Source organism: Leptopilina heterotoma, unplaced genomic scaffold (genome assembly GCF_015476425.1).
Source record: "Leptopilina heterotoma isolate Lh14 unplaced genomic scaffold, ASM1547642v1 Lhet_134, whole genome shotgun sequence".
Classification (NCBI taxonomy): domain Eukaryota; kingdom Metazoa; phylum Arthropoda; class Insecta; order Hymenoptera; family Figitidae; genus Leptopilina; species Leptopilina heterotoma.
Window position 1 is genome coordinate 2,995,474 of NW_025110853.1, and position 16,683 is coordinate 3,012,156.

Sequence of the window (16,683 nt, forward strand, 5' to 3'; positions counted from 1 at the left end):
AAAAAATTTATTTCTCCTTAATATTTGTATTTTTTAAATAAATTATTATAACCGGCCTCTGATAATGGGACTTTTACGACTTTTTTTTTACTATTTCCAAAAAAGGCGAGTTTTTCGAATTATTTTCAAAAAATGCGACTATTTCGACTTTTCTTCCTCATATTGCAAATAAAATAACATTTTTTTGATATGAAATGATACTTATTTTGATTTTGAAGGTGTGGAAAATAATTATTTTCAAAACATTTTAACTCCTGTGGAAAAATATTTATTTAACAAGATTATTTATTGATGTTTTAAATAGGTAATTGAATTAAAAAATTCTAAAAAAATAAGGTTTTTGAAAAATTTAGTTCAACATTTTTTGAATTCACAAAAGTAATTAAATAAAAAATTGTAAATTTCGACAAATTTTATTGAAATATTTTACATTTTGAAGAATTTTTGTTACAACTTTTTAAAAATAATTGTGTTTTTAAAGAAATATGTTTAAAAAAGTTTAAAAACAATTGAAATAGCAATTTTTAGAAATAATTAATTTTCAGAATGTTTGCCATTGAAATTTAAAAAAATTTTCATTTTTGTAGAAAAATAAAAATAATACTATTTAAATATTTATTTTACAAGATTAAGTATTGAAGTTTCAGAAATTATAAAGAAATTCAGTTTTTGGAAAATTTTAATTAACACTTTTTCTAGTTAATTGAATTCACAAAAAAGTAATTAATCGTGTTTTTAAAGAAATATGTTAAAAAGTTTGAAAAAATGTTTTGAACATAATTAATTTTTAAATTGTATTCTAAGTGACAATTTTTTTTATTTTTGCAATAATTCAATTCTCAAAAAACATTCTGAAAATTATCAAAAATAATTGATTTAGAAAAGAATTTGAATTGAAAATTCTAGAAAAATAATTTAATAAATATTGAAAGAGTTTCAGTTTTGGATAATTAAATTCTTAAAGAACTTTCACAAAATTATTAAAAAATATTTTTACTTAGTGATGAATTTTAGTTGAAAATTCTTGAAATTAATTGAATTTTGTTGAAGTTACAGTGGCAATTTTTAAAAAAAATTAAGTTTCAAATGTTTTTAGCTTAACATTTTTTGAAAATTTCAATTGATAAAGAAATTATTTTTCCATTACATTTAACTGTAATTAAAAAAATTGGTAAACTTTTGAATTAATTTTGATTAAAAATTCTAGAAAATAATTGAATTTTCGAAAAATTACAGTTGTATTTTTTTTAGAAGTAATGAAATTTCATAAAGATTGAAAATAAAATAAGAAAAAAATGTTGATTTTTGTGGAAAAACAAATAATAATAGATTTTTAAATATTTATATAACAATGTAACAAAATTGTTTAAATTTTAAAATTCTGATAAAATTAAGTTTTTGAAAAATTTTAATCAAGATTTTTTGACTGTAATTAGATTCCAGAAATGAAAAAATTGTCAAGTAATTAAAAAATTGAGCCTCCGGAAAGTATAACCACACATAAAATTCTGACCGTCATGCTAATTCAATGGGCGTCAGAATTTTATGTGTGGTTATACTTTCCGGAGGCTCAATTGATGAAATTTTACTGAAATAAATTTTATATTTTAGAGAATTTTATTATAATTTTTTAAAAATTATTGCGCTTCTGAAGAAAAATGAGAAAATAATATTGTACCTACTTTAGGAAAACTTAGAATTAAAATTAATATCGGAATGATAGAAAAAAGTCGATAGCTTTTTAATAATTAATTATAAATCATAATAGGTTTATATATGTATTATTAATTCAAGGCCTATTATAATAAAAAGAATTCAAAGTTTTTTTTACAAAAGTTTATTTAACGATTTTTTTGACAGTACACTTATGATTATTAATCCTTACATTCTGATCCTGACTTCTTTTATTTATTTTTTTTTGACAAAGATTCAAAACGAAATACGAAAATGCTTTTTGCGAGCTCAGTTCTTTCGAGTTTAATTCGCAATTTATCTAAAATAGTCTATTCATTATTTTTTTTATATAATATTTAATGCTCGGCACAATTCACCATTGAACTCTTTAAGAAATACAACTACAATTCTATTCAATGTCAATTTGAAGAACATTTTTTTTTATTTTCTATATACTTATCGAACGCATGTAAGCACGCAAACAGTTTTTATTTTATTTTATTTTTTTGGCTCTCGAGAACTGGGCCACGATCTATACACAATTGCACACTGTTCCCTGAAAAAAGTTCTTCATTATTTTAATTCGAAAAAAAGAAAAAATAAAGAAAAATATTAACGGTAAGTTGAAAAGAAAATTTTTTTTTTACTATTTCAGGAAAATTGTGTTAGAAAAAAAAGTAACAAAAGATCGTTTCATGAATCATTCGTATTATACGTTTCTTTTAAGCATTTGAAGTAGGATTTTTTTCTCTAGGAAAATAAATAAATAAAGATTAAAAAAAAGAACTTAGCAAAAAAAACATCATTATAGCTCTAAGGTTTTCTTGTTTTGCTTTTAAGAGAGTTTGCAAATATTTTGCTAAATTTACAATACCGTATGTTTATTACAATATTAATATTTTTTTGTTCTTAATTTTTTTTCCATTATTGTATAAATATCATAATTTGCATATTGAGACCTGTACAATGGATCTGGGCCTGATTTTTTCATCATAATCAGGCACCTTGGTGCAATAAGGCTTTTTCGAATTAATCAGCCGATGATGTTTCTCGCCTTTTCTCTGCATATTTTTTCGTATAGTCCTCAGCATTTTTTAAGAACTTTCTTCTATCGCGAAGAAATTCTTCAGCTAAATCACCTCTTAACGGATGCTCTGGTTCTGGTTCATTCACTAATGCTATCAACGATTGAATTACTAAAAAAGAAAACAAATTCATTTTATTTACAAAAATAAAATGAGTAATAAAACAAAATAATAATTGTAGGCTTCGCACTCAATAATTAATTTTAAAAAAGTAGCAAAAAGTAATTTAATTAAAATTTTTCAAAAGATTACCTGAGGATTGTTTTATAATTTCTAAATTAAATTATATTATTAATAAATTAATAAATTATATTATAACGCATTTTTAATATTCAATTTTAATCTGAAATTGTAACTGAAATTCAATTTCAAATCAATTTTTATTAAAAAGTTCCACAAAAATTCACTGTTTTGAATACAAAAATAAATAAATAATAGAATAATAATTTTTTTTTAAATAATTAAATTCCCAAACATGTCCTTAAAACTTTTGCAAATATTTGATTCGTTTTGAAAAATTTATTTGCATTCTTTTTTTAAACATAATCGATTTTGTTAAAAATTTGTCATTAATAATTTTATTATTCAAGTTTATTAAAATATTGTTTAAAAATTGAATTCTTTTAAAGAGTTTTATCAGATTTTTCAAAAATAATTAAATTTGTTTGACTAAATTCTTTAAATCTACTAAAAATAAACTAATTTTTAAAAAAATTTTAATTATTGAAAATTTAGTTTTTATTTAAATTTTTTTAAAAAATTTCTCTCAAGTTTTTAAAATAATCGTTTTTGTTAATAATTGTAAATAAAAAATTATATTAAAATTTTTAAGAAATAATTGAATTCCTTGATAAGAATTTTTTTTAAATAAAAAAAATAAAATTCTGATGAGGAATTTTATTAAAATTTTTGAAAATAATGTAGTTTTTTCTAATAATTTTAAATAAAAATTTTAAACGTACTTATATTTTACGAAGAATTTCTCTCAAATTTTAAAATAATAGTGTTTGTTAGTTATTGTAATTAAAAATTTTATTATTGAAAATAATTAAATTATTTTCAAAATATTTGTATTCAAATTCTTTTGGAAATAATTGAATTCTTTTAAAGAATTTTATTAAAATTTTAAAAAATTGATTTTCTTCAAGAAAGTTATTAAAGTTATTAAAATTATATTGAAAATGATTGAATTCCTGAGAAGAATTTTATTATTTATGAAAATAATTGAATTCTCGCAACGAATTTTATTAAATTTTTTTATATAATTTATTTCCTGTGAAAAATTTTATTAGTTTTAAAAATAATTGCGAAAGATTTTGAAATTTTGAATTGTTTCAAAGAATTTCATTAGAATTTTTTAACATAATTCTTTTATTTCAACTAATTAATAGATTTAAATCTGTGCAAATTTTCAAACAAAAAAAAAAGAATAAAGTATCTTTTAGTGTCACAAATTTAAAAAAAAGTATCCAAATAGTAGCTAATCGTAAAAAAGTAGTAAATAGTAGGTTTTAGTAGATGAGTGCGAAGCCTGTAATTCCTAAAAAATAAAAATTACTACAAGAAAATGAATGTAAAATAAAATAAACCTTGATCCGTTTTTGTTGCGGGTTTCCAGTTTTCAGCTGTTATTATCGGCAGGCAAACTTGTCCCTTTTCATCAATATTTGGATGATATATTTTCGTTTTAAACGTAATTCTTGGTGGCTTGAAAGGATATTCTGCCGGAAAATTTATTTCTATGCGAAATGCACCTTTATTGTAAGGTGGATTATCCTTGAAAAAAATATGTTTCCCAATTAGGCATTTAATCAGTTTTCTCGAAATTAATATTTTTCGTAAAATTTTTAGTGTTAAAAAAACAAATTTTATAGTTTTAATTTCACGATTCGTTATTAAGTAGAAAAAGAGACATTACAAAGACATTTTTAACGGATGAAGAAGCCTCATTAGTCACTTGATGTATACATACGTTATCGCGTAAGTTTATTATAGGTTAGAATGAAAAAAAAATATGATAATTAACAAATTTTTCAAACTTACTGGTAAAATGAGTCCTTGCCATGTAAGGATATTTGACTCATCGACTTGGATATTTGTAAAATTTTTCAAGGAAGAAGCTCTCAAATCGCACAATTCCTGTAAAAGACAAATGCTGGATCATCATCAGGGTCATGAAAAAAAAGTGTCATCAATCATTAATATCAAATGTTAAATATTGACAAATATTCATTATTTTGCATTTTCATTTTGATTGGATATATTTAGAAACTGAAATTGAAGTACAAAAAAAACAGGAATATTCAAGAATCTGTAAGAGATGCTTAGCAATAAATTTTAATGAATGTTCTTGTTTAAAATATAATGTTAGAAAAAGCAAAATTCAATTTTATAATATTCAGTGGTTTTTAAAATTACAATCATCAATGAATTGTGTACAATAAAATGTGATTTAACCAATAATTTAGCAATAAAATAATGTCAGATCATACCTTTTGCAACCTTCGCGTAGCTGCCATTTTGACAATGCTACCGACATTTTGGAATTTTCAATTATATAGCAAATAAGTTGATGATAAACTTGAAATATTTTTCAATTTATCCCAATGTTGCAAAATTTTCACCGAATTTATTATTTAATTTTTATTATTTATCAAAATTATTGCATAATATAATAAAATTAAGAGAATAAATATTATTTAATTTATTTGGAATTTAAATTTTACGCGCCACTTGAATTCACCAATCAGGAGTCAGAATGTGTTGGTTTTAAATTTTACATATATTTTTTAATAATATTTTGCCTGCGTGTTTATAAACAAATAATAATAAATAATAAAAACATTTTTTATAGAAAAAAAATACAACACAAATATGAATAAATAAATAAATTAATATAAATTAGCCAAATATTGTTTTACAATTTTTTTTGTAAAAAAAAAATGTTCATCAAATAAAAAAATTAAAACTCATCAAAAAGGAGGATTTCTTAAAAACTAAATTTTTTAAATTAAACATTTCTTTTGTTTATTTTTTTGAAGTTTCATTGAATTTATTTAAGAAAATTGAATAGATTTTTTATAACTTAATTTGTTTAACGATTTAAACCAGAAATATTATTTATTACAATTAAAAGTTTATAAAAATAAAATAATTATACACTGTATTTATACAATAGAAGGAAAATTATTTCTTTCGTGCCCTCAAATTTCTACTCGCAGTAAGTGGAGATGGAGCCGGCGGTGACGCATTCTAGAAGAATATAAAAAAATTATTATCATTTAATTTTTACTTTCAATACCTACGTACATGCGTTTTTTATTTGCAGCTCGTTTGCTTGTAAAAAAATAAAAAAGAAATAATTATAGTAAATATTGTAATATGTAATTAAAGAAATTTTCTTTCACACTTTTAAATTCATTCATTAATTTCACAATTCAATTTTTTATAATAAGAGGAATTATTTTATTAATTAATAGTAATATTAACAATAATTAATATATAAATAATTATATTTATTTCTATTTATTATTAATTTTAATGTTAATGATATTATTGACTATTCATAAATTGCAAATGTTACGTGATATTTAATTTGTTACGATTATGCAAATTTCAAATTTCTTTATTTGCAAATATCAACTTGAATCTTTGAATGATTTCAGATTCAAAATTTTTAAAAGTTCACTTTTTAACTGTTTAATAATTATTATTATGTATTTATTATCTTCTAAATTATTAATAAAATTCTTTGAAATAATTTAATTACTTTAAAAAATTTTAATTACATTTCTTGAAAGAGTTCAATTGATTTAAAAAATCTTAATAAAATTTATCGCAAGAATTAAATTATTTTCAATACAGTTTTAACTAAATTTCTTAAAAAAATTTCATGATTTTCAAAATTTTTAATGAGATCTTCCTTCGAAACAATAAATTTTTTTTTTTTATTTTTGAAAATAAATATCTAATGTTTTTAAAAATTTTAATTAAATTCTTTACAAGAAATGAATTATTTGCATAAATTATAAAATTCTTTACAGAAATTCAATTAATTTCAATACAATTTTAGTAAAATTTCTTGATATGATTTAATTATTTTTAAATATTTTAATCAAATTCCTTTAAATAATTCAATTATTTTCAACACAATTTTTATTAAGTTCCTTAAAAGAATCTATCTATTTTCGAAGGATTTTAATAAAATTTTTTAAAACAATTCAATTATTTTCAAAAATTTTATTAAAATTCTATACAATAATTATTTCAGATTCGAAATTATAAAAATTATAAAAAATTAGGGTAAAATCTTTTAATAAAAGTGTTATCTTTTTGAATAAAAAAATCTACTTATTAACATAAAGTTCTGAAAAATAATATAATTTATCAATTTTTTCGAAAATTTTTCTACAAAACTGATTCTTTAACTAAGTAAATAATTTGATTTAATAAAAATTTGTACTTATTAGGTAGTACAATTATAATTAATAATAATACTTATTAGTAATTTCTGAGAATTAATTTTTTAATTTCATATAGAACAAGACATAAAAATAAATAAAATCTACTTTTTTTTAATAAAATAAATACCATCAACCGTATTTCGTTGTAATTAAAATTAGTTTTTCTACAATATTTTAGAATGCTAAATTTACAAATAAAGTTTAAAGTCTAAAAATATAAAATTGAAATTGTTCGTCTAAAAAAATTTGTTTTGCTTTCAATTAAAAATACTTACTTCGCAAGGTACTAAATCTACAACATCATCATCTTGTTGGAACAATTTTTTCCTTCTATTTATTGTTCTCTTTTTTTCAACAACTGGTAATGGGTCTGGAGGAGCAAGTACTGTTCGCATTCTTGTTTGTCTCCTACAAAAGTCAAAATCCATTTTATTAATTTTTATTATCTACTCGTGAAAAAGAATTTAACTTTTTTTCTGTATTTGCAAAGAAAAAACAAACTTACTTAGATTCTGTACTAGAAACTTCGATTATTGAACTTTCTGCCATTGGTGTTGGAATTTTAATACCACGTGGAGAACGCTTTCTTCGTTCAGGATATGATACTTCATCATCCGATGTATTTTCACAATTTTCCTTATCTCGTCGTCTTACTCTTCGTGACTGAAATTATAATTGTAATTTTTAAATGGTCATATTTTATTATATTTCAAAATTTACTTATACAAATAACAATAAATATTTTTTCTTAATCTTAGAAAACAAATTTCTATAACTTACTCTTTGAGAGGAACACGATCTGTCCTTTAATTTTTCCTCTTCATAAGCTCGTACTTGTTCTTGAGCAATTTCCAGAGATTTTTTCAATTTTTTAATCTCATCCTTACTAGGCGTTGGCGTAGAATGCTTCTGAAATAAATCTTGAAGTCTACTTTTCTGTAAAAAAAGAATATATAAACTTATTTTCTATTTTGTAGAAAAGAGAAATTAATTTTCAAAAAAAATTGTGAAAATATTTTACCTCTTTCTTTTCTCGTTCAACATCCGATTGTAATGTTGATACCAAATTCTCGTATCGTTTGATAGTGTCATCACGATTTTCGGCGAATTTTTCAAATTCAATTTGCCTCTGTTGAATTTCATTAGTAAATGTTTCAATCTTGCCTTTTAAAGACACAATTTCACGTTCCATTTCCTCTTTTAAATATGTATCCTTTATCGTATCCTCAAGACCTCGAACCTCTTGCTCCAGTCGTTCGTTCTACAAAATTCAAAGTATATAATTAATCACGAAATAGATTAGATGGGAGAGTTAAATATGTACGTCAAAGTTAATAAAAGATAATTATAAAAAAATGTTACAAATGAAGAGTAAAAAAATAATTATATGATAATATAACGTAAAATGTAATAAATAAAATATATTTGGATCTAAATTACAAAATGTAATAAAAATTATTTTGTAAGTTTAACTAAAAATTTACGAGTTTAAAATAATTTATTAGTTTGTTAATTTTATTAATTTTGTTAAGTATTTTAATAATTTTGTTAATTGTTCGGTTAATTAATTAAGTAAAATATTAATAATTTATGGAATGCTTTGTCATACGTTTCTCTGAAGGATTTTGCATTTTTCTTGTTCTTTAGTAAGAGTATCTTCAGTGGCTCTGAGTGCCTTTAGAGTTAATTTGATTTGCTTTTCATTTTCTCTATCATGAGATTCCATTAAAGTTTCTTTCGATCGAATCAGTTGTTTTAATTCTGAAAATTGATTATATTATCAATTAAAGAATTGTGCATATTTCAAATCGTATTTGAAAAATAGTGAATACTCACCATTCTGTAAACTCGCAATTTCTGTGTCTCTTTCTTTCGATACCCTTTCCAAGTCTTCTGTCATCTCTTCCAATTTACTTTCGAGTTTCTTATTCTCTTTCTCTAATTCCTCAGATTTTTCTTTGAATTCCTCTAAAAACTGCTAATTCAAATTAGTAATTATACGAGCTATATTATTATTAATATATAATTAATTACATTATTAATTATATTGTCAATTTGTATTAATTAGTATTAATTATTTAAAGAAATACATAAAATAAATTGAAATTAAACTATTCAAAACAATAAAGAATGTAAAATAGTAAAAAATAAATAAATAAAAATAATTGTATAATTATACTTGTAATAAAATTAATTTATTTAACAATTATTATAATAAAAAAACAAAAAATATAATTTCTTTCGTTATTGAAAAGATTGTCAAAATTTTTAAATATGAGTTGAACAAAGTACCACAGATTTAAAGTTGTCTTTTTCTTTGGCATTGTCAAGAGTACGTTGGATTTCTTTCTTCGCTGCCTCTTCTTCTTCTTGGGACTGCAAAAAAAAAAATTTTGTAATGTAATTTTTTTCCAAAATTCGAGAAAAAATTGATTGTAAAAATTTTTTAAATTCTACCTGTTTAACCGCTTCCTCGAGTCTTTTCTTTTCCTTCTCCAAATCGGCAACTGTTTCTTTATATTCTTCTAAGAACTGTAAATTAACATTGAATATACCTTCTACATTATAATTACTCATATTATAAATTAAAAAATTAAAAATATGAAGTATTAAATAGAATAAAATACCATTAAATTTGTATTATCTTTCTCTTTGGCCTCGTCAAGAATTTTTTGCATTTCTTTCATCGTTTCCTCGTGTTCCTCTAGCGACTGAAATTGTAAATTTCACTTTAAAAAATTGATTTTCGAAAAAAAAATGAAATTTACTATTTTATTCTTTACCTGTTTAATCGCCTCCTCGAGATTTTTATTTTCCATTTCTAATTTTGTAATCTTTTCTGCAGACTCCTCTAAATGCTAGTGATCAAGAATTAAAAATATTAAATTATTATTATTTTCTTAGTAATTATTATTAATTATTTATTGAATTATTACCATTTTGTTTGCTATTGATTCGATTTCAAGTTGAGCGAAGGTTTCCTTTAATTTTTCAAATTCGGCACTAATATCATCCTGTTGATCGAGAAATGATGTTTGTAAAATTTTCTCCTCTGTTGATAAACTCGAATTTGTTTTAATTTCCGAGAAATTCGTATTACATTCGGAATCAATTAAATTTGGCGTTTCCGTTTGACAACTTGTATTACTGAGTGAATTTTGAGATTTATTATCATCTATAGAGGATAATTCTTCACATGTCATTGTTTCCTTTTCGGAGTGCATGATATTATTTCGTACGTGCTGCTTTTCTTTCATATTCAAAATATCATCTTGTAAATCAGCGATAATTCTATTTTTCGTCTCAATATTGTCCTCTAATATTTCATTGAATTTCACTTTCTCCGATAGACAATCGTTGACAATCTCCAATTGGTGTTCCAGTTCGTTTATTTTATCTTCATATTCAACTAATATTTCTTCTTTTGTTTTCAATTTTTCCTCCATAAGACGACAGTCAGTTGTTATTGTTATGAACTCTTCTTTCGCCTCGTTGAGAAAAACTTTTAATTGCTGAAAAGATTAATATTATAAATAAATTATTATTATAAATAAATGTAACTGAAAAATTACCTTATTTTTTTCATGTGCTTCATCAAGTTGAGTTTTTATTTCCTGAATATATTTTTTATCGTTTTCACTCGAATTAGTGTTTGCTGATTCCAATAATGATTGAGCATTCTTCAAATCATCTTTAGTTACACTCAATTCAAAGGCAATTTTTGTCTTCTCCACGACTTCTTTATCTTTCAGTTCGCGTAGATTTTTAATTGTTTCCTTTAAGGTTTCTATTTTTGATTTGAGTGTTGTATTTTCGTCTTCAATTTCATCGTAATACTTTTGATCTTCGTCTTCATCATCCTCTAAATCGTCAGTTTCCAAACGTGTCCGTTTTCTGCTACTCTTCAGTTTATTTATTTTCTCTTTGTAGTATGTTTCCAAACGATTTAAAGAATATTCCAACTGATCTTCGTGTTGTTCTTCTACATCTTTCACTCGATTCCTGTGGGAATTTTTGAAAAATTAACTTTTACAATAAAAAAATTTTATAGATTTCATTATTTCTATATTAATTTACCTCCAGTCGTGCTCAATTTTCTTCATCATTTGACTATAAGTATCAGTTAATTCTTGTCGAATTGCCATATCACGTTCCACCATTGTATTCTTTAAATTCAAAACTTCTTGTTTAAGATTTTTAATTTCATCTATAGCATCGTCATAATCCTCTCGATGTACCATGTCAACATCTGGTTCACTCTCGCTGTCTAATTCGTCTAAAAAAACAGAAAAATTTCATAAATTAAATTTTTCCATCAGCAAATATTTCAATTTTTTATAGAAAAAATGAATATGAACCTGTATTTTCAAAGTCCATCGTGTCCCAATCAGTGACAGTTTTAATGCTCTGTGAAACAATTTTCGAGAATCTTGAAATGGATTTTTTGCGTGGAATTTTTTTTGGTTCAATTATTATTTTCTTGGCGATTGCAGAAAAATTGAGGACATTTTGTGTTTCGATGTATAAATTTGGCGATGGATTGACATTAACAATTAATGCAATATTCTCATTTCCCGATAATGGTCTTTGAAAGAGTCTCGTGAGTTTTGATTCACGAAATGGACCAACGAGATTTGTCTTTTGCCTTGTACCTTGAGTTTCGTAAACTGATTTTAAACATCTACCAAGAACGAGTAAACTTGTATTTATATTTTGTGCCTCCTTTAGGCGTTCGCCTTCGTTCAGAGTCTTTTTCAATCTCTCCGAACCGGCAAGATCACAGAATGCAAAACTGTAAATATAAAAAAAAAGATTTTTAAAATAGAATATGAAATTGTATTCAGGCTTTGGATCGATTTTAAAGTGCAAAAAAGTCCTTCACTTTATTTAGTATTTGGACAAAATTTAATTTTTTATTTCCCTGACAATTCACTGATTTCAAAATTCAATTACTCAAATCTTCAATAATTTTGTAACATAAATATTTAAATGCTTGTTATTTATTTTTTTACAGGAATTAAAATTTTAAAAAATTCAATTTTAAATCTTGTAAAACTCAATTAATTTCAAAAATACAACTGTGATTCTTTGAAAAAATTAATCCAAATTTTAACTTCTCCAAAATATTTACTAGAATTTCTAACTAAACATCTTCTCTAAATCAATTATTTTTAATAATTTTCCAAAAGATTTTTAAGAATTCCACAATTTAAAAACGAAAATTAAATTTTTTTATGATAAATCAAACTATAACCTTTCTTTGTTTTTTAGAAAGTTTTTAAAGTTAATTATCCAAAATATGAATCTAAAATGATTGAAAATACATAATTGATTTTTAAAAAATTATAATAAAAAAATTGGAAAACTTAGTTATTTAAAAAATTAAATAGGTAGTATAAAAGGTATAAAATAATTTTTTGAAGATAATTTATTTTTAAATTTTATGCTATTTAAAAATTTCCAAATAATTGAAATTTACTGAAAAAAAACGAAAATAATTGAACTTTTTAGAAGATAGTTTGGAAAATATTAAAAAATAATAAAATTTTTGAAAGATTTCCATTAAAATTTGTTTAAATAATTGATTTCTACAAAAATTATTTTAATATTAATTGTAAAAAATTAGATTTTTAAGAAAATGTAATGTAAATATTTCTTATATAGTATAATGATAATATTCCCTTCCGAAATTTTTTATATTGAAAGTAAGTAGGAAATTCGATCCGTGGAAGGTAAAAGTATAGACATATTGGTCTTGACGAAACGCTCTCTAAAACTCGACGTGCCAGTTATTACTGCGCGAATTTAATATGTAACGTTTTTTTGTGATGTGGTAAATACCTTTTTTAAATTTATTATTTTTAAATTAATTTAATTTTTTTTTTTTAATTTTTATATTTTATTCTTTTCGTCTTTATTTGTGGTGTAAATTTATTGTTTATTTACTTAGGCCTAGCCTGATGATGATGACAAACCAAGTCATCGAAACGTCGCTATCTTTTTAATTATTTGACATTAATAAAAATATGACATAAAACCAATATGTCTATACTTTTACCTTCCACGGATCGAATTTCCTACTTACTTTCAATGTAAATATTTCTTGTTCGTAGATGTTTGTAATTTTCAGAAATATGTAATTGAAAATATTGAAAATAACTGAATTTAAAAAAATTATACATGAAAAAAGTCTAAAAATTAGTTTTTTAACAATAGTTTCAAATAATTTTTAAAAGACAACGTGGGTGAAATTCACAACGTTTATGATCAACGATTGGAAGAAATAAAATACTTTTTATGTAAAAACAATATTTTGTAAAAGATAATTAATTTTCCAATTTTACGTAATTCATAAATTGGCAAATTATTGAAATTTAGTGAAAAAAAATTTGAAAATAATTGAATTTATTACAAGAATGTTTAGAAAATGTTAAAAAATAAACAAATTTAGAGTTTTCATTAAATTTGCTGAAATTTCAATTATTTTCAAACTTTACAATTTAAATTATTCAAAATTTGATTTTGAAAAATTTTCATGAAATACAACAAAATTCAAAGAATTTAACAATTAAAAAAATACTACATATTTATATATTTCGAAAATTTAAGTATCTTAATAGTATATTTCGTAACGAGTGCTAGCAGTTGCCAATGTTTGAATGAGCACTTTTTTTGGAACAAACTGTAGGCGAAGCGAAGCTTCGCTTACAGTTTGTTCCAAAAAAAGTGCTCATTCAAAAATTGGCAACTGCTAGCACTAGTTACGAACGATATTTTTCATAACAAGGTGCAAAAAAGTGCCTTTTTTTGCACCGCGTTATGAAAAAAAATTATGGAGGAATTCAAAAATTATTTTTCAAAGAATTAATTATAGTATTTTTAACAATATGAAAAGCGAAATTTTAATGAAATAGCCTACTTAAAAAATTAAATATTTTCAATAAAATTTTAATTATTTAAAAACGTTTTAATTAATTTTAATTTTAATTTTAATTACAACTTTCAAAAATTGAATTATCTACTTTAAAAAAATTATTTAAAATTAATTTTGGAAAATTTGACTGTAGTTGAAAATCGAAGTTTTATTTTTAAAAAAAGAATTTTGTTATTTTTATTATTTTAAAAAAATAGTATTTTGTTGCAATATTTGTAAGTGAAAAGTGTCGCATTTTTATAAGTCGAAATAAATTGCATTTTTAAAAAGATAGTCGAAAAAAGTCTACAAAGTCATACAATCAGAGGACTGGATATTATTTTAGATAAATTGGCGGGAAGAAAAAACTCACGTGCTAACTTCCACAGAATCGGGTGAATTTTCCTTTGAATATTTCAACAATGTGACAGTGAATATACAATGTGACCTTGAACTTCTTGCGTTTAAAGCTGTAGCAGCAACTTTGAGATTATATTGACCGGCCATTAAAATTTGATAAGCCTCAGATCCAGAATTAACGCAAACTGTCTTTAGGCCCTTTATAAATGATCTCCCTTGACTGTCGGTTGATAATTTTAACGGTGGCCTTCGCGCTTGAATATCATTCGAAAGAAGATCGTAAATTGTTTCATTGTAAATTTCAGCGAACGATATCCAAACTGAATAAAAGCCTTGTGGACATGTACTTTGTCGAATTGCAGTTTGCTCTTGGAGTAAACTTTGCATTTCTTTATAAGCATTAATGTATAAATTTTTATCAGCCGATCCAAATGTCAATAGACATGTTTTTCTTTCCAATTCAATGCCTCGCGCCTTATTATCCAATGCAATTACATCCGAATGATTTATTGGCTTATAACAAGGTGTAGCTTTTGGATTAATGTTCGAGAAAATAAATTCCAATGCTCGAGGTATTATACCCGGTGATGATGTTGTTCCCTGCAGTGTAAACGATTTGCCGGAATTTGTTGTTCCTGAAAAAATTATATTTTTAAAAAAGAATTTCTTTTTATTAATTTGTTCGAAATTACATAGAAAAAGGTTTTTTTTCCCTATTTACCATAAGTCATAACAGTGGCATTTTGTCCAGCTAAAAAATCGACCATCTGCGATTGAATAACTTGCTCGAAGAGATCATATTGTGAAGTATCGGGACCAAAAGTTTGTGAGAAGGTGAATTTTTTACATATTGTATCGGAACTTTTTGGTCTCTTCAAACAACTTGCATTACACTCCATATTTGCCATTTTTGTTATTAATGTTGTCGAATTAACAATTGAATATGCCTCCTCTTGTTCTTTGGATAATTTCATTTTTTTCGGGAATGGCTTCATTCGAAGATAAACTTTCACTGTTTGAGACGATAATGATTCGGAATTAATGACATCATGTGATTCTTCCTCTTCATACAAAGAATACAAATTTTTTTGCGAATCTTTTGTAATAAATCGCTGTTGTCCATAGGAAATGATACTTGGATCTCTTCCATATAAATAAGAAACTTCCTCATTAAGAGTTGCATCCGAAGATTGGCGAATTGTATCGAGTGTGTTATCCATTTCTGAAATGAAACAAGAAAAATATTCATCAAATTCAACTTTTTTATAAAATTCCTCATCTCTTTTGATTTTTTTTTATTTTAAATTCCCCTTTTCATTAAAGTAGACATTTTTTAATTATTCAAATTAAAATCGCTCGATAGAATAAAAGAATTTTTATAATATTCCACGACCTTCAGTTAAGAAAATTAAAAAATAAATACTGTAAATTATACATTTTTACAAACTTATTAATATTAATTAATTCTGAAGTTAGTTAATTAATTAATTAAGTATTGTTAATTCTAAAGGTTCTAAAGTAAATAAAATTTAGTACAAAAAATTATAAATAAACTCCAAAAAAAAAGAATTTTAGGTTAATCAATTTTTTAATAATAAAACAATTTAATTTCTAAGTAATAAATTGAAAAAATCTATCTAGAAACTGTCAAAAAATTATTATTTATTATTCCATAATTAAAATTCGCTTGGAATATTTTGCACCCTCTAAAACTGTGCACAATTCTTTGTCATTCATTTTATTTCACTATTAACACAGAAACTACATTAAAAATTATGAATTATTTTGAAAAAACTTTCTCTAGAATACATATCAACAACTATTTTCAACAAATAACGTTTAAAAGCTTACCTAAAACAATAAATAACACTGATTTAAATCGACATTGATCAAAATACAGTCAACCATGCGTCAACTGCCATAAAACTGATTGCAAGTTCAAACGGTTTTCCAATTCAAAAAAACCAGACGCTTTATGAGACTATCGAACCAATTAAAATGTGTTCGTCTGTTAGAGACGATGTTTAATTGGTTAATGCCGCTCGATTTGTTTTTTAATTTGATAATAGTTACATTTACCGAAAATTTTTTATCTGCATTTACACTTAACTTATTGTTAACTTATACTTACAATTTTCTATTTATTTAATTATATCGTAGTTTATAAAAATAGCTAATTTTAATAAAC

General features: G+C 23.3%; 2 protein-coding genes across 5 annotated transcripts; both read right to left on the reverse strand.

Moving 5' to 3' along the window:
- Positions 1–2,159: 2,159 nt before the first annotated feature.
- On the reverse strand, positions 2,160–5,298 carry LOC122497585 (ubiquitin-conjugating enzyme E2 L5). Of its 2 annotated transcripts, XR_006301140.1 has the most exons (5): positions 5,252–5,298; positions 4,803–4,898; positions 4,349–4,535; positions 2,634–2,870; positions 2,160–2,230 (listed from the first exon to the last, which is right to left on the reverse strand). XR_006301140.1 is itself a non-coding variant. In XM_043604802.1 (4 exons), exons 1-4 carry the CDS (start codon positions 5,276–5,278, stop codon positions 2,704–2,706), a joined length of 477 nt encoding a protein of 158 aa, XP_043460737.1. In that variant the 5' UTR covers positions 5,279–5,298; the 3' UTR covers positions 2,160–2,703. The 2 variants fall into 2 exon arrangements, 1 of the variants encoding a protein (XP_043460737.1); XM_043604802.1 differs by having other exon boundaries at positions 2,160–2,870.
- A 491-nt stretch (positions 5,299–5,789) lies between these two features.
- Positions 5,790–16,439, reverse strand: LOC122497574 (kinesin-like protein KIF20A). Of its 3 annotated transcripts, none has more exons than XM_043604784.1 (18): positions 16,347–16,439; positions 15,217–15,717; positions 14,509–15,130; positions 11,581–12,014; positions 11,300–11,498; positions 10,795–11,224; positions 10,159–10,734; positions 10,006–10,080; positions 9,850–9,933; positions 9,680–9,754; positions 9,515–9,598; positions 9,059–9,200; positions 8,832–8,983; positions 8,244–8,483; positions 8,003–8,158; positions 7,728–7,885; positions 7,498–7,630; positions 5,790–6,011 (listed from the first exon to the last, which is right to left on the reverse strand). In XM_043604784.1, exons 2-18 carry the CDS (start codon positions 15,713–15,715, stop codon positions 5,946–5,948), a joined length of 4,125 nt encoding a protein of 1,374 aa, XP_043460719.1. In that variant the 5' UTR covers positions 15,716–15,717; positions 16,347–16,439; the 3' UTR covers positions 5,790–5,945. The 3 variants fall into 3 exon arrangements, with proteins under 3 accessions (XP_043460719.1, XP_043460718.1, XP_043460717.1); XM_043604783.1 differs by lacking the exon at positions 16,347–16,439 and adding an exon at positions 16,199–16,247 and having other exon boundaries at positions 9,059–9,197; XM_043604782.1 differs by lacking the exon at positions 16,347–16,439 and adding an exon at positions 16,199–16,247.
- Between the last annotated feature and the right edge of the window lie 244 nt (positions 16,440–16,683).

What these genes read in the sequence shown, in the direction of transcription:
- LOC122497585 (XM_043604802.1), bottom strand. Translation starts at nt 5,278, where the DNA reads ATGGCAGCTACGCGAAGGTTGCAAAAG. An exon ending in GGCAAGGACTCATTTTACCA is followed by an intron (nt 4,536 to 4,802) that starts GTAAGTTTGAAA and finishes ATTTTTTTCAAG; the next exon opens with GATAATCCACCTTACAATAA. An exon ending in CGCAACAAAAACGGATCAAG is followed by an intron (nt 2,871 to 4,348) that starts GTTTATTTTATT and finishes TTTCTTTTTTAG; the next exon opens with TAATTCAATCGTTGATAGCA.
- LOC122497574 (XM_043604782.1), bottom strand. Translation starts at nt 16,232, where the DNA reads ATGAATGACAAAGAATTGTGCACAGTTTTAGAGG. An exon ending in AAAATTGAGCACGACTGGAG is followed by an intron (nt 11,225 to 11,299) that starts GTAAATTAATAT and finishes AAATTCCCACAG; the next exon opens with GAATCGAGTGAAAGATGTAG. An exon ending in AATTGCGAGTTTACAGAATG is followed by an intron (nt 8,984 to 9,058) that starts GTGAGTATTCAC and finishes ATCAATTTTCAG; the next exon opens with AATTAAAACAACTGATTCGA.